This window comes from Egretta garzetta, unplaced genomic scaffold, assembly GCF_000687185.1.
Source record: "Egretta garzetta isolate BGI_Z169 unplaced genomic scaffold, ASM68718v1 scaffold33, whole genome shotgun sequence".
NCBI lineage: Eukaryota > Metazoa > Chordata > Aves > Pelecaniformes > Ardeidae > Egretta > Egretta garzetta.
The window spans coordinates 1581472-1599620 of NW_009259250.1; the positions used below are offsets into that span (position 1 = coordinate 1581472).

At 37.2% G+C, this 18149-nt stretch overlaps 1 protein-coding gene across 4 annotated transcripts in view; it reads left to right on the top strand.

The window, feature by feature from the left end:
- Positions 1-18149, top strand: part of CPNE8 (copine 8) — a 98220-nt gene that overhangs the window by 62600 nt on the left and 17471 nt on the right. For 3 of the 4 annotated variants that reach the window (XR_004841633.1, XM_035891662.1, XM_035891663.1), the window contains 5 exons: positions 1390-1443; positions 4453-4514; positions 14140-14186; positions 14834-15015; positions 16949-17076. Coding sequence is in view for 3 of the 4 variants with exons in the window: in XM_035891662.1 (XP_035747555.1) it covers positions 1390-1443; positions 4453-4514; positions 14140-14186; positions 14834-15015; positions 16949-17076 (473 nt within the window). In the remaining variant the exon portion in view is untranslated. The remainder of the gene's footprint in view (positions 1-1389; positions 1444-4452; positions 4515-14139; positions 14187-14833; positions 15016-16948; positions 17077-18149) is intronic. The other variant, XM_035891664.1, reaches the window with a different exon arrangement.

Below are 18149 nucleotides of genomic sequence, written 5' to 3' on the forward strand. Positions count from 1 at the left end.
TGTTTATAAATCACCATTACACAGATTTAATCCATTGCTCACCAATCAAGACTGTTAATAGGAGGGACAGGGGTTATTTGGGGTTTTTTTTAAGTGTTAAAGGGCTTATGTATGTGTAAGGCAGTAAAAGCTTGAAGAATACTTACTGGATAACTGGGTGGCATGCTGGAAGGAAAGAAATTTAGCCTGTTCTCATTTAGCCTGTTCGGGAAGATCTCAAATGATAGTTATCTCTTTCTGCCTTACATTTCACAGCTGTTCTGTGTTGTGCAAGGAACATGATCTTTAAATGTAATTTCATTTTGGTTGGGGGCAGAGAATTTTTGGAAGGCATGTATTACTATTTTTCCCATATTCAGGCAAAATTGTTTAAATATTTTATAGCAGTTAAGTGACTAAGATTTCAATTGGGAATGTTTTCATTCCTTGTCATTCACAGAACATCTGTGAGTAGTTTGCAGTAAAACTTGGCAGTAAGCCACAAAGATTTGAGTTGCTGAGTTATATAGGAGATAGTTGGTCAACCTAATTAACAAAATAATGTTTTGCTTCCAATTCCATGTGCAATTCTGAAAGAAGCAGGATTACATTTTAATGTGTATGTCATGAAACCGACTGAGACTTGCCTTTGAGTGGGTAGGTATTCCGAAGGGAAACGATTTTTATTGGTGGCTACAGTGAGAAATTTTATAGGTGTGGGTTCAAGACATTCAAGAAAACTGTTTGATGCTTTGTAGTCCAGTTCCATGAAGATTCTTGTGTAGGGGGAGTGCATTGAGCCCCCACAACTCCTGTATGCCAGTCTGTGCTGTTTTCATGAAATTAGTGACTAGTTTCTATAATGGCACAGTATGGTCCGTCCCCCTAGTTGCTCTTCCTATCAGCCAGATCCTGTCATTGCACCAAATACAGAACCTAGGAGTAGAATCAGTCTCGTGTTTCTCGGATAATACTGAGGAGAAGATGGAAACAGATTAACTGGAGTGTGAAGAGGTGCACTGTGAGTTGAAGGAGTGGTGACACAGTACACTGAAACACCAGAATCAGGAATGCAGAAAAATGCAGAATCTTGCATCTTGCAATCTCAGAAAATGCAGTGTTTCACTGAGCACTCGGATTTAATGAACACCCTCACCTCTGTTGCCCTGGTCCCCTATTTGTCAAATGCAAATAACAGCACTGGCTTGCCTCGCAGGTACCATAAAGACAAATTCATCAGTTTTCAAATATGCATATATCTCGGTATTGAGGTGCATAAGTAAACAGTATGCTGAATAAATTTAGAATCCACTGAAAACAGACTACTTTCTGCATTGAAAGCATCTTAACACTTATCTTTATGTTAAATCATAAATCACACTGCTTTAATGTTTGTATGTGTGTTTCTAGGTAATAAATCCAAAGAAAAAAGGAAAAAAGAAAAAATATGTTAATTCTGGAACAGTAAGTAAACATATTTTATGTTACTGGATGCTTTTCTTTTGTCTTGAAACAGAGTGTAGTTGGCATGTAATTTATCAGGATTAGAATAGAACCTTCTGTGAAGGCCATAACAATAAACTATTTACTGTTATACAGCATTTATTTTCAGATTTTTTTAATTTGAAGAGTGATAAAAGCTGTGTCAAAGTGTGCTATTAAGTTGCCAATGATTTTCCAAATGAGTTCTACCAAAATTTCAGTCAAATTCTTGAAATTATTGGACTGAGCACATAATTTTTATCTGAAACATATCTGAACTTTTAAAAGTCAATTTTCTTTTTAGATTTAACTGCTGAGCTAGCATCAGTAAAAGCTAGTATGCTTATCATGGCTAAGCCAAAAAGAGTCAACATTTTTTATTACCAACAGGTTTTTCTAAATTCATGTTGAAAGATCCTTTACTATAGTTTGGCATGAGAGTTTAATGTCCTTTTGTTCATATTCCATATTCTGTTTTATGAACCATTTGCTAGCAATGCAAATAATTCCCTTCAGCACTTTCTCAGCTTCCATGTTCTGGCATCCATGATGTTCAAAACATCATTTAAAAAACCATGAAGAATTGTATATTGGAAGACTTAATCAGATAGAAGACATGGCTTTTGGAAACACATCCGGCCTGTGGGGTTTTTTCCACATGACCAGTTCCACTCAAGCAGTAGGGCTACTTTCACTCTGAACTGTAGCCTTGAAGGAATGTTTTTTTATTGTCACATTCTTGTATAACACTGTTCATCAACAGGAAGATAAACACTTGTATAGTACCTCTGCTTTAAATTTTAAAAAACAGGCAGAGGCAGCTTGTCCACGAAAATATACCATACAAGATCTGATTCATTAGATAATATATTTTTTTTTTACTAACATATTCCTTTTACTACAATTTAGCTTGTTAAAATAAAGTTTTATTACGCTAAGTTAGTGAGTCAGAAACTTAGAAAAGTTATTTTAAATCAATACTAAAAGTAAGTGTACTCAAAATTGTAGGTATGAACTCTGGCTTAGGGTACAGAAGAGCAAAAAATACATTCACATGTTCAATTTTCCTGTTGATTTTGGTTTTAAATATTTTAAAACCTTCACATTTATATGTATGCATTTGAAAGAACATATTTTACTTGTGTTTGGACAGACAAAATCAACTGTGTCTTGTCTCAAATTACATGGAAATTTCCAAGAAACGGTTGTTAGCAATTTTATTTCCTTCTCTACCAGTGATCTCTACTGTTGGTTTTGTAATTTCTTTTCTTTATCAAGTCCTCTTCACCTCCATTTGCCCTTACTTCTATTACTCCTTCAGGCTTCCCTTATGCTTCTCCTATTTGTCAATTTTCTGTGTTTGCCTGCAGTTTTGTTTTTCTTCTCCCTGTCATTCGCCCAAGATATTCTTTATCCCACAGATTTCTACATTTTTGAACCAGGCACCAAGGCCATCATTCTCACTAATAGGAAGTTGGCTTCTGGAAAACTTTAAGTAAATTGGGTATAGACCACTGACTGCTATGTCACCGCTGCTTTTAAGGACTATGTACCTACAGTAGCCATCTCAGTTCATTATTGCTTAAAGGGTCATTTTCAATTCAGACAGACAAACTACATACTAAGCAGAAGTGTTTCAGAATGCATGATTAGTTTTGAAGAAAGCGAAGTAGTGAAATTTAAAATTCACTGTATAAAACATGGAACATTGGTAGTCATTGTCTGTATGGAAGTAAACATTTCGGACACTTTGGAAGGGTGTTGTCTGCTTCCGTTTTTACCCCTGTAAGTCAGATTCACTGAAAACATTGGCTTAAACTAATTAGCAACAAGATGACCAGCTGTAACAACAGATGAATGATTAAAACTACTGTGTCCAGTGGGAAAATGCATGGAGATTTCAGTCTTATGTGCAAGACCATGCTACTGATAGTCTGGTAAAACTTTGTTATGGTCTTCTGTTCTCAACTAGAAGGGTAATTTGATGGTTTTAAACTTTGCGAGTCACTAAGAATCACAGAGAACCTGTGACAAAGGAAGTAGGATAGAAGACAGAATTACTACCTGTAATCTCATTCTGAGTCCAAGTTTACAACATAGGAATATTTTCAATTTTTATATTTTGCTGCAGTTGGAGGCAAATAAAATTTTCTGACAAACTTCTATCCCCTTTTTATTCCCTGTGTTATCAGTGGATTTGCTTTGAGTAGTTACTTAAGCAGTTTTCCTGACTGCCTGATCCACTTACGTTATGAGAAAGCTTTGTGTCACTTCATAAAATGAAAATAATTTGGATTGAATTCTTTGCTTCATAAATATTGTGTTATATATGAAGATCTTAAATGCTGGTCTTTTCCACGTGAGTTTATACTGCTGTGACTTGAGTGCTGGAAATCCCAGTAACACCTTTAGACCACTGTCTGTGTTTTGAACCTAGATAATTTCTGAATAGTAAAAGCTGGGACTGAAGAAATTTCTTATCTTTGCATTTTTTATATGTTCCACTTTTTTTTTCATATAGCTCATATATCTATGTATAATGTACCAGATCTTTGCATTCTTGACTTGCATCAATACTCAGAACTGATTTTAATATTAGATGAGAAATTACATAAATAATTGAGTTCTTTAAACGGTATTAAAGTACTCATAGCATAGATGCATTACCATCTAGCCTGTCATATTCGTGTGGAGATACAGTGCACAGTGCTCAGAAGACATGCATATGGTAACCTGCCCTGGAATATAATCTTCCAACCCTTTTGCTTACCAAAAAAAAAAAAAAAGTTATTGGTATAGACTTCCAAATTTGTCTCTTCCCTTTCAAGAACTGCCTATTGAAATGGTTTCATTTTCTTAATATTCTTTTTTCCCTAATACTGTAGGAAATTATGTCTTAAGGATAGAGTTCCAAAAACATTGTGCTTATGTCTCTACTTGTTCAGCTGGGAAATGACAATTCGTGTCTGACTCTCTTTTATTTGCTTTCAGGTAACATTGCTTTCCTTCCTAATTGAAACAGAAGTTTCATTCCTTGACTATATTAAAGGCGGGTATGTGATTGGCAACAAACCTTTCTTGTTTCACAATCTTACTGTAATTTACTAATAATTTGTATATGTACTTTGCATATGATGACTCCAAGTAGTATCTGTAAAGAGCTGTATTGTTTCCTCATTTTAGGGGCTGTACTTTCCTACATAAAACCTGCAGATAGTTATTGACCTAAGTTAAGTTATGGAACTTCGCTTACAACGTTGGAATCGATGTTGGTACTAAAACACTGAGATTGAGTAATGACCTCTGATCAGCCAGTGAAAATTGGGTTCACCAAAAGGGAATTATCTATATACTATTAAATTAGTAAAATGCTGTTTTATTTCTTCTGATTACACTGACCTTTGGTGTATTTAATATTGGCATTTATGTAGAGCCTTTCCCCTTCAAAGGCATTTTTTTCAATACTAATTATGTAAAATTTATAACACGTTCAAGTTCTCATTTATCGTCATTTTCCCAAAAGGGAAGTAGAGACAGAAGCATCAAATGGCTTACCTTAGAAAATGCCTGGAAAGAGGATCAAATCTTAGAAATTCCTGGCTCTTTACCTCCCTGCCAGAACACAATTCTTCTCTAAGATAAATGGAAATAATTTGTTATACATTCTTAGGCACTTAATACATATTTTTGAGGCAGACAGTCTGAATATACATTTCATATTTTAATGCCTTGATTACCTGTGAAGAAACAAGTTTTTTTTCTTAGTGCCAGTCTTCAATCAAGCTTCAGCTGAAATAAAAAAGAAGCCTGTGTTGTGTTTGGGCAGTAGCAATAAAGGGCTTTGCCTTTGTTCCCAACAGTGGTAACCCTAAAGATGAGAATGTGCTTAAAGTTTATTCCTAACGCTTTCATCACTGAAGTTCATTAAGTTGAGGTGATGCCCCCAGTCGTAATTGTTAGCTTAGTGACAGTTTCTCTGTAGCTATCTCGACTGTCATTGCATTCAAGGTTTTGAAAAACCACAGCCTGATGTTGTACTCCATACTGAACCGGTAACTTGTAGAGGGAGTGGGTCATTGCTAACATGTACTCCAAAGTGTTGACTCTAATCCATGGGCTGCTGCAGAGTGTAATTTTTTTTCTCTCTCAAGGACAAACAGCCTCTTTGATGTTTCAGTTCTCCCAAACAGTTACATTTGAAAGTTAGAAAATCCAAATTCATTGCCGTTTGATCTCCATCCAAGAAAATAAGTATTTTCAATAAGGGTGAATTCAGTCTGTTATGTGTCTCAAAACACTGTGTCTTTTGTCTCATTCAGATTAAACCTGACAGGAATATTTTATCCGTAGTACTTAAAACTGGGAATGCTTCATTAGGGTTTTTAATGTGGATGCAGATGTTTCTTTTTAAAATTCTTATTCTATATCTTTGGAGAAATTTGTGATTTGACTTGTTCATTTGCTCGCTCTTTGGTGGCTGAGCATATTTTCTTATTTGGATAGGATGCATAGTCCCTGCAACATATCAGATTTCATTGTTTGTTATTACAGTGGTAGTGTATAACAGTGTACATGACGGGTTATGGACGGCTTTTAGAGGGAGTTGTGTAGGCCCATGATTGTGGCGTGTAAGTGGTGGGACACATTAGTGGGGGGAAGGGGCTGTGTTGGAGCAGCCGTCCCTCGCCAGAATGGCTGGGGTGCTGGGAGCCCAGCTGGGTAGCATGGCCTGCAGGGCAGGGTCTCACCAGCCAGGGCCCAGCTGTACAGTACATGGGCAGGGTAAGCAGGGCAGGCCCAGAGGTGGTGGCCAGGCTCAATTAAGAGTCCAGATCATATGTTTGTGGGGATGAGGCAGATGGAGGTCAGGCTGGGAAGGCAAACCACAGACCTGGGTCAGGATCAGGGCCAGCAGGTGGTGGACAAGGCAGGGAGGTCACACCTGGGCATCCATCCATGGGTCAGGATCTGGATTAATGGAGTCCATGGCCAGGCACAGGCTTGGCTGAGCTGGAGACCCATACTCCTCTGCTGTAGCTCATGCAGGGACTGAAGGCTGAGCTGAAATGGACCTCCTGAGCCAATGGCAGGGCACGTGGTGGAGGGCCGAGGTGAGTCTGTTCAGGGCCATTAAGAGGCTTTTTAGTACACTCAGGACCCCTACACTTTGTTCCAGGATGCTTCTGGACTGCAAACTCTCAAGCTCTTCTAGAATGGCTATCCTTACCTCCAGTTCAGTTCAGTTAACTGGAAGTGGTGCTGCTGGAATACTTCTTGTCTGTGTTTGCACTCTTTGGATCCCACCGTTTCTCCTCAGAGAGGATTTAATTCAGTTGTCGACTGCATTAGAATCTGTTACAGTTTAGCAAACATAAAACTTCCTCATGTAGGTCAGGCATGCTGTCAGGGTACTACTGCATCTTTAACGTCTGAAAAGTACGTTGACTCTACATGCTGTAAAGAATTCTATCAGCACATTTGCTTGACAAGCTCTTCCTGAGGCACCTAGATTGCCGTAGTTAGGAAACCAGTTATTCCTATGTTTCTAAGTCCCTTGCCAGTGGTCGGTAGGGCTGGCTGCTTGTGCTGGCCTTGAATCACTTGCGAGTCGCAGCCAGACAGCTACTTGAGATAACAGAAGAGTACGTGGAGCATCAAGGCTCTGGGTAGGATTTCCATATGAACGGTCATGATCAGTCTGTTGTGGAGCTCTTCTGATTTGTGCAAGTGTTCTGTTTTTAGTAGACAATCCTAAAGTTTGAGAGAAACAGGCTACTTTTGTTAGGACTGATGTTGCCTTTCTCAGGAACATTCCTGTTGTGGACTTTAACAGAAGCAGAAAATGGCCATCCACCCATGTTTACCAAAAGTTTGTGTTGAATGAAGCATATGTATACACAAATGAATGAAGAAAGTTTTACCTCTAGTGTACCTGTTTGTTCTTTGAAGTGTGTTGTGCATATAGGCCACAACCATCTTATTCCCCATTCATTCAAAAATCATCTCTACAAGAAGAGTCTGTATAAGACACTGATGAATTAAGTTTTATATCTAAATTAGGAAAGAAAATAATATAGTGGATGTATCTATAATCTTTTTTAGGGTGATTTATCGCATTTCTCACAGAGATGTTACAATACAAGTTAATAAATAAACCTAATTATCTACATTTTATAGACAACTAATAAAAAATTTGAATACAAATAATACTTTCTTGTTCTTACCGATATTTTGTTTATATCTCTCTAACTGCAAGTCAGAGAAGACTTGTAATATTAATATTTACTGCGTAAGCTTTTTTCCTCTTGTATAAAAAGCGTATAATTCAGTAGAATGCTCTGTGCTTAAAAGTGCAGGCAGTAATACCTAATTACTTCATACAGAATCTTGTCTAGTGATTCATATGGTTATTTCTACGTACTTGCCTGTGAAAACTGTAGAAGTACTTGTATAAAATGTTACCTTTCTTTCTGCAACCTATGCAGTTTTGTAAACATGACCACGCTGAGACTCAGAGTCATTTTCTTGGCTTCTCTCTTTATCTCATTTAATACTACTACATAGCAGTTGCAGTCCAGTTGACAGATTTTGAAGGAAGGGGGAAAAGAAGATTTTGTCATTAATCAGTCTGTTTTCTCATCAAGTATGTCCTCCAAAATTGTTTTTGTAGTTCCCTGTTTTTTCTTCCATTTAGTTAGGCAAGGGGAAGAAAACACTGATTCTGCAATAGGCACAATATTGGCTCTTCCATAAATGGATGCTTATGAAATACTTCATATTCAGGACTTTCATTGTAATTGATTTGAGGTGTCTAGAACTAATATTTATTTAATGGAAATCTTGACAGCTTTAACTGTGACAAATTGGGATTACAGTATTGATTTCATTTATGTTTTGAGTCTGCATCTGTTTAGTTGGGATATTCCATTATAAGTATCATCAATATGACTGTTGTTTTTTTAAAGAGCTTTGAAGAATGAAGTAGAAGTTTGTCCATAAATTCTAATTTCGTTTTACTACATAACACTGGATTTTACAGCAGCATGGCAGGAAAGACGTGGATGTTTCTTTTGCATCTGAATATTACATCAAGTGGTGCCATCTTAGTAGCTGGTTTTTCCTTACATCTTGATACTTATTCACATATTTTGCCACACTGACCGTCCCACATTTAAAATAGGTATTGTGCTAAAATTAATGTATGTTTAACAATTGGATTTCTCCTTCCACTTACCAATTAATAACATATTCCTATCAAAACACCTCCAAATATATGAATAAGCTCAGGAATGTAAGGGATACAACCTTGAAGAGCAATGCGATTGAAATTATCCTGGGTGATGGGAATGACTGTCAAACAATTAGTTTATAGTCTGCTCTGTTTTTTTCTTTCTGGAAGAGAGACCAGGAGCCAAAAAGCTGCAAGACTTAGTGGACAGAAAGGATATTTCTGTGCAGAAGTTTCCAGCCTCTTTGACTTGTTAGAATATGGAGTGAGCTGACAAGTTACTCTAGGCATTTGTAAATCAATAAAATGCAGGAGCTGAATCCTTCTGTAACTCAGAAATATTAAGTAATCTCTTCTGTCCCAGATTATGGAACATAAGAGGACATCTTTTCCTCCCATCATGTTAAAAGCCTTACCTTCATCTAGGTTTTTGGAAATGAGCACCCACACATTGTTTGGATTCTAAGGGCTTTGGACATACATTTTTTAACTGAACTGTATTGAATCACTGATGATCAAAATGGAAATTTAGAACTCCTTTCATGACAGTTATTTTCATCCAATCAGTACACCATGTAATGTAATGGCATGCATATATGATGTTCAGAGGAGACCTGGTGTGAGACACAGTTATGAAGCAAGGGCTGCCGTAGCTACGTGTTTTGAAGGCTTTACCATATATTTCTTGTATCCTTGGAGAATAATAAGGAATAATAAGACTAAGTAAGACAAAGATCTTGTAGAGCCTTTATCAGAAAAATCTTTATTTTGATACGGCTTTTGGCCAAACAATCATCTGCAAAGGGAAATTACAAAGTAACTGTCATTGGGGATTAAATGCCATGGAGAGGACAGAGCCTCTTGGTAGTTACTCCGTTAGCTGCATTGTAGGGTTCTGCACAGTAAGTGGTCCTCAAACCCTCCACAGCTCCCCCCTGCTAACAGACCAGCTGGTTGCCACTCTGAAGCCACAGGAGGAAATTCATGTTTCCTTCCAATGTACTGTTTAAAAAACCCTAATAATTACAAATGCTATCAAGCCTAGTCAAAAGCTACATCCAGGTTCAGTTTGTTCCCTTATGGGTATCAGTGCTGAGCTCTTATTAAAACACAATAGGTTTCACCTTGCTCCCCCAAAGAAACAAACAAAATGGCTGCTCTGTGGTTGTGAGGTGAAGATTACTGTTCCTTTTACGATATTTTCTTCATTCCTCATGGTAGTATAGTGTAAAATCACCTGACAGGTATCAGATAGATCATGTCTTTCTACACCACCTAAATTCTGGCAGAGTAGTAGTGATCTATCCAGCTCTGAATCTATAGGCACATTGCTGGGCTCAGATAGTCTACCTGAGTTTTCCCTTGGGACGGGACATTCAGCAGCTCAGCCTGCCTAGCCAGGCATCAATGTTTTAGCAGCTTCTGTGCAAAGCCTCATGACCTCACAACATCACTGATGTAGCAGGTGTCATGTGCTTTTAATATTGCTCCCTGGAAAGCCATACAGCTGGAAAAGCAGGGGGACAGCCTTAGCCAAAGAATTTCCTTATCAGAAACAGTCAGTTTTGTTGTCTTGATGTGTTTTTAAATTTGCATCATTTAATCAGGTACCTAAATTTGTCTCAAAGACTATAATTTTATACACTTTTTAGAATTTTGACCATCCTTATTCTGAATTAATGATTTTTTTTATCTGTGCTTTACACAAAATACAGTAATCAATAATCTTACTAAAAAAATAGTTATTGTTGCTGAAGGTTAATATGCTAATAATATTAGACTGTTAAAATTAGTCTGTTAAAAAGAAATAAAACATGTAGTAGAAATAAAAACAGGACAGTTGACTTTCAGATATATTCGTTACATTTGATTTGGTTCTAGAATAACGTGTTACCATGAAAACACTTCTTAAAATGTCATCCAGATTAATTTCCCAATCATCCCACTTGGCTTCCAGAATAGTTGTATCTGTTGTTTTCATGACACACAGCTTTTAAATTAGCCTTCCTGGATTAATTTTTTAGTTATGGCTGGTTAATTTTTTCGGTCCTGGTGAAACAGCGAAGAAATTAATACCTTTTCTTAATAATCTTTCACACAAAAGACACATGCTCACAGTATTACAGCTGATTTTGAAAATATATTCTCCAGTGGTACAGATTTGAAGTTGAATTGTTTGTATGAAAACCCCAGTTTTGTGTTCAAAAAAGATTTAACTACATTTTGATAATTTTAACTACAAGGGTTGACCTTTATTTTGTACCTTTTTGCAGTTCATTGTTCCTTTCCTCAGAGGACACTGGTGCCTTGTGTAACTTCAGGCTTCTATGTCTCTTTTCCGTGAGGTCTTATTCAGAGGATGTTTCTGATATAGAATCACAGAATCATTTAGGTTGGAAAAGACCTTTAAGATCATCAAGTCCAACTGTTAACCTAACACTGCCAAGTCCACCACTGAACCATGTCCCTAAGCACCACGTCTATCCGGCTTTTAGATACCTCCAGGGATGGGGACTCAACCACTTCCCTGGGCAGCTGTTCCAATGCTTGACAACCCTTTCAGTGAAAAAATTTTTCCTAACGTCCAACCTAAACCTGCCCTGGTGCAACTTGAGACCATTTCCCTTCATCCTATTGCCTGTTACCTGGGAGAAGAGACCAGCACCCACCTCCCTACACCCTCCTTTCAGGCAGTTCTGGGTTCCCTGGTTCAAGAAAGATGAGGAACTCCTAGAAAGAGTCCAGAGGAGAGCAACTAGGATGATAAAGGGACTGGAGCATCTCCCCTATGAGGAAAGGCTGAGAGAGTTGGGCTTGTTCAGCCTGATGAAGAGAAGATCGAGAGGGGACCTCATCAACACATACAAATATCTTAAGGGTGGGTGTCACAAGGACGGAGCCAGACTCTGCAGTGGTGCCCAGCGACAGGACAAGGGGCAATGGGTACAAACTGAAACATAAGAGGTTTCAGTTGAATATGAGGGACAACTTCTTTACTCTGAGGGTGACAGAGCACTGGAACAGGCTGCCCAGGGAGGTTGTGGAGTCTCCTTCTCTGGAGATATTCAAGGCCCGCCTGGATGAAGTCCTGTGTAACATGCTCTAGGAGAACCTGCTTTAGCAGGGCGGTTGGACTAGATGATCTCCCGAGGTCCCTTCCAACCCTTGCAATTCTGTGATTCTGTGTTGTAGAGAGTGATAAGGTCTCCTCTCAGCCTCCTCTTCTCCATACATGTTGTATGATATATGAAACAAAATGGTCATTGAAAACAGAGGGAAATCACAGTAGAGGTTTGCCCTGACAGAGTTTGTTCTAGCTTTCCTGGTTTTCTGTAAGATGTGAATGACATTCTCTGTGGTGATGAGTCCATAATACAAAGTGACAGTTGCATTAAGAGTGGTATCCAGTTTCCTGGACTATATAGGCATTTAATGCCATTTTAGACTCCCAAGAATTTCTGTGGTGTGGTAAGTACCCTGGGGGCTCTAAAATAGTATTAGGAACCTATATTTAGGAAACTGAAATCCTTTTTAATCTTCCTTCTCTTGTTTCTGTCTTGAATTTAGAATCCGTGAAACTCTGTTTCTTCTCACCAATTGGATCAGAATAGCTGATCCAGGAAACGAGTTTACAACTCAGTTTTGATGTTCTTATGCAGAGGAAGTTTTTTTTTCTCAGTGACACATTCTTCACACTGAAGGATTTCTGTACTTGAGGTACCTGTCATGTAATGCTTGGAGGAGTCTTGTTTTACTCTTCAAACATTGCACCACACCAAAGCCCGTAAGATGTAAGTACAGGGAGATTATGGCCCCAAAGCAGTTTCTTCTTAGCAGTGCCAATAAGGACTCTAAGCATAAATCTAGAAATGGTATTGTATTAGATATTTTTCTTGTTGTTTTTCCTAACCTGTTCTTATCTGAGGAAGACAACTTTTCTGCACACTATAGTGGTGTTGATAGAAAAACAGCTGACATGCACTTCTTAGGATCTTTATTCTTACAACTGGCGATGCAGAAGGACATTGTAATTAAGCTGAGGGCCTGACACTTTGGTACAAATCAAACAAAATCTGACTTGTCATGCCATTAAAAAAATGCTTTGTGAAACTGCAGAATGCAGAAGTATTGGCAGAAAACTTCTCTCACAAAGCTTACGTCTCTGAACTTTTCAGAGGTTGCAGCAGCTTTCACTGTTTTTTTGGTTGAAGTCCATATTGAGGCCACAGTGTTTTTAAACATATTCCGGGCTGACCATGTTCCAAGGACTCTTGATACTGTGGGCATTGGTAGGCTTTTACCACTTTTTGGAGACAGAGTCCACCTGTAACCTAGCTTAGTTTGTGTTAGCCTTGATCAGCATGATCAAAGGATTCCATGTGATTTTTATTTTTTTTTTCATGCCCAGCTTTTTATGAAATAAATAGTATTTTCTCTGGGCGTGTCAGGTTATTTGAGCAGTCAAACCAGTACTGCAAGGCCAGGTGTCAGATTGTTGATGTTTAATCTAAACGTCCATGAGTTAAATCTGTTCAGTAACTTTCAAGGAGCTTTAATCTTTTTCAATTTGGTCATTAAGTTCATAGTTGCACACACTGAGAGGCAGAAATTTGAAGGAAGGTGTAAAAGACTCAATCTGAGCAAAAAGTCAATTTTCAAATTCATACAAGCTCTTTTTCCTGATAGAGTTTTACTAGGTAAGAGATTATCTCCAGAACAGTATTTTGTCCTGAAGGAAACTGCGGAATAGAACTGTATTTAATTGGATTGTCACTCTGTAAGAGTATTAATGATTAATTTTTCTGGCAATAATTCTGTGCTAACAACTGATCCATGCACGCTAATGGCTTTATTTAGCTACTGCTCCAAATACAGATCTTTATATTCCTGCTTCCAGACTTTACTTTTGTCTTCCAACAATTACCTTGGCATGCTCACTCAAAGTATTGACTATGTTCACATGAACGAAATCCACTGCCAAAACCCATGGTATCCTGTCCAAAGATTTTATGCATAGCATGATTTCAGATATGTTCTGACTGAAGACACAGTTCTAGTGTTAAGAAAAGGAGCAGATTAGTAAAACCCTACTTCCCTTTTCAAAGTCTTCCATGACTAGGACTAAAATATGTCCGAGGAAAAATCAGTATTACTGTTGAAAATGAATTAATAATGTTTATGGATGTTAATAACCTCATTAATGTTTTAGGATTTTTGTAAACAATGAAAAAAGAAAGGATGGAGTAAAATAACTGCTTTCAGCATGCTAATAAAATAGTGCTGTTCCAGCTTTTGGCTGGACCCTTATAAAAGAGTATTTTCAGTGTTTATTTCCTGTATTAGAAAGTCAGTGTCCTACAGTTTGTCCACGAACAACTTTATAATCTCTTGTTTATTTTTCCACCTAACAGTAAAACTTTTAATAAGGTTTGTATTTGCTTTTTCTGCAGAACCCAAATCAATTTCACAGTAGCTATTGATTTCACAGCTTCCAATGGTAAGAATAAAAGCAAACATCTTTTGTATGTATGTGCTGCGTTCAGCTTTAAGTGTACACATGCGTGTGCATATGTATCTATATCAGTATTCTGCTTAACTTCATTGTATTGGTGTTTATTTGTATGCCTGGCACCACCTGGAATCAGGACTCCGTTTTGCTGAACCACAGGCTAGAGGCCAATTCCTGTCCAGAAAAGCCAGGCAAACAGAACAGTTAAAAATTAAAAAAGCTACATATAAAATTGAATAAGTCGAAGCAGTTTGCAAATATTTGTGTACTTTCTGATTTTTTTTTTGTTTGTTTATTATTGCTGGGAGAAAACTGGCTAACTGAGAAGACCCCAAGATGAAAAAAGTCTATATTGTGTTATGAAATGGCACAAATTTACAAGTCTAACCACAGTATCTCGCTGCCCTTTCAATGCTCAAAAAGTTTACAGCTACTACTGTTAAGCTATTAAAACGTATTCAGATCATTGCATTTCTACCTGATACAACCAGTTATGTATACAGGAAATAACTTTACATTTTCTTTACATGATTTTTTCTTTTTGATTTCTGCTTTCTTAGATTTCTATCGCTTTTAAGAGAGAAATTTTTGAGTGATTCAGTTTTAAAGTAAATCTGATCCTTGCTGTCTGACAGGTAACCCTTCGCAGCCTACTTCACTGCACTACATGAATCCCTATCAGCTGAATGCTTATGGCATGGCACTGAAAGCAGTAGGTGAAATAATTCAGGACTACGATAGTGATAAAATGTTCCCAGCTCTAGGTTTTGGAGCTAGACTGCCTCCAGATGGAAGAGTATCACATGAATTTGCACTGGTAAGTAAATAAGTATTTATATATTGTTTGGATTTCTTTACTATAGCAAAATTTGGGGAGTTAAGGTTGCAGTCTTAAGCAATTACTGGACTAGTAAAAAACAGAGAATGTGCTAATTCTGTCTAAAAGACTGTTTCAAAATTTTTCATCATAGTGAAGCTACTGAGAGAAATCCAGAGTCAAGAAGTCCCTATAGGCCAAAAATAGTTATAAAGAAAAGTAATCATCTTTAACCTCAGCTGTAGCAGCATGAGAAACAGATGCTTGGAAGACTTCAAATTGAAGCTAATCTATCTTAAGAAACAAGTGAATCATGTTCCAAGACAATCTTTCGTTATTATTGTTCTCTCTCATTTTCTGGGATCTCTTTTATCTTTTACAGGCTGCTAGTTAAGAGACATAGAGATAACTAAGTGGACTATAAGCTGAGGTGACAAGGACAAATCTGAGACTGGTCCATGTGCCAGTTAAATTACAAACTTAAAATCTAACAGGATTTGCCAGAAAGGTTGATGTGTTGTAACTGGTGCTTGTGATTAGTGTGGAAGTTTATCTACTTGTGTATTTTGAGGTTTTTGTTCCTCTCTGAGTAGGATAAAGTTGTCAGAATTACAGCAAGTATAGGTATATCAGGTGAGTTTTAATTAGATAGCAGCAAAGACCAGTGATTGTAGATGTGTATTTCTTCTGTCAGCCTGTGCTAGAAAACAATGTCACATGTCTTATCTCAGGGAAAGGTTTTCTATGTGGATAGTAATTTAAAACAGGTGCAATTGCAGACACTCATTTGAATCACAGACTTTCTTTGGACCTTCATGTAGTGAGTTCAAATATATTGATACATATGATCTTAAAGGTATTAAAACTGTAGACTTATTCCTGGCTACTTTCAGTTTTAAAAGTTGTTTCAGTTAATTTGTGAGGCATTGTGGTGTTTTTACAGAGGAAAATACAGTCTTTTTTTCCTTCCTCCATATATAAACATATATAGGTGTCTCCCATTTAATGCTAAGCAGCTCTTTTAACATTCTAGATGAAAAATCCTCTTTGCTTTCCTAGATTCTCAGGGAGGTATATTCTACCTCAGAATGAGATACTGGTACAGTAAAGCTAATGAGATGTTGGCACGTGAAGGAGAGTAAGGTGATTTGGAAGGTTTTGATGCCCTACACGGATCATTTGTCTGGCCTTGGCATGGGCCATTAATCTAGGATTTAGCTTATATGTTTGTATTGTCATCTGTAAATAGCTATCCTCATTATAGAGTCATTGGAGATAGGTAGTAAAATGCCTGCCCAAAGAATTTACAGTCCCATGCATTTCAGTGCATTCCCAAAGAATAAGTTCCTTTATTCATCTGTTTATACCAGGTTGAAAATCAGTTTTCCAATGCCAAAACATTGTACCAAAACAATTAATAGTTTATAGTTTACCTTACATTCACATAGTGTATGAACATCAGGATCTGGCTACCATTCCTTTTTTTCACTCCTTTTTTTCCTTCCTTTTTTTCCTATTTTTAAAATAAGAAATCATTGAGCCAGAATTGTGCTCCTAAACCTAATTCCAGTTTTAGATCTGCCCTGTAATTCATACCTAATATCCATGCAGGGAAATGCCTGTTATTGTTGCATGTAAGAAAGACTGCTTAATTCCACTTAAGATGGTATTTATGTCTAGAAACCAGTTCCAGTGATTCAGACTGCATATAACATGAGGCTGCTAGGACCTCCTTCCCTAGGCAGTTAACACTCACAACCAGCCATGGCACTTACATTAGGCATTTGTAGTAAATAGGTGTAAATCTCTGAATAGATCCTAGAATGCTTAGGTCTTTGCCATTTAAAAACGTACACTGGGTAGTGTTCAGTAACCTACATCAGTTTTGCTTCATAATTATTTTTAGTGATTAATCATCTCTTTTTTTCATTAGAATGGAAACCCTCAAAATCCATACTGCCATGGAATTGATGGTGTAATGGAGGCGTATTACAGGAGTCTAAAATCTGTACAGCTTTATGGACCAACAAACTTTGCCCCTGTAATTAATCATGTAGCCAGGTAAGCATCACAACAGGTATTTTGCAGAAACTTCTTATTGTCGGTACAACTATCACATATAAAAGGCTAACAGTTACGTGATGCTAAATATTGAAAAAGGTGTTTACAGTTGTTTTGTTTATTCAATCTAACGTGATTAACTTGTACCTTTGAGTAGGTTTGAAGAACATGTGCTAGTATCATGCAGAATTTCATGGCTGATTAAAAATAAATACAAGTGATCCAGTTGATCCACCCTGTGTTAAAATCTTAGGAGAAATCATAATGAAAGAAAATTTTTGTGAGATCACTCTGCCATGTTTCCTTCTTGTCCTTTGGAGCACAGAATTAAAAGACATAAATCTATTTTAAAAATTTATAAAATGCTTTTTTTTAGGCCTGTGTAGTTCCTGTAATCTCAAAATGTCCAAAACGTCAACAAAATTTTCCAGGACACTCTGTGGCAGCAATTCCCAGCTGGTAGTGGTACTGTTAAGGCAGTAGTACAGCAGCCACCCCTGGGGAGCCATGGTACTGTGTTATGCAACACCTCATCCAACTTCTCAAAGTTCTCAAAGTGTAGAAGTTTCTTAAGAAGGATAATACTGCCTTATTTTGGCAGACAAGATCTTGACTGACAGTATACCTCCATGTGTTGGGGTAGGAAAAATTATATGGCTCAGGTAACTTAGCTGTGTAACTACCTGAACAGATTTTATTTTATTTATAGATACAGAGAAAGAACTAATGTTTATAAAATAAAGCAGTAAGGATGTATAAATTATTGTACTGTTAATGTTTTATTTATGAGCTTGAAAAATAGTTAACTGTTGTAGCAAGAAATATTTATTTGCTCCCTGTTCTTGCTGTTGTTAGTTTCACAGCCCAATGAAAAATAATTTGCAAATTCTATGGCGCAAAACATTTTCTGTGCACCCAGCATGGCGAGATAGCTGATTTCAGCTATTTACCATTAGGATTAGTTGTTCCATCTTTGAATCATACCATTCAAATTATGTACATGTATATTGCATTGCTTGGCTTTAGCAACTAGCTGCCTCCTTTCAATCTTCCCTTTGACAGGATCTCTCCAT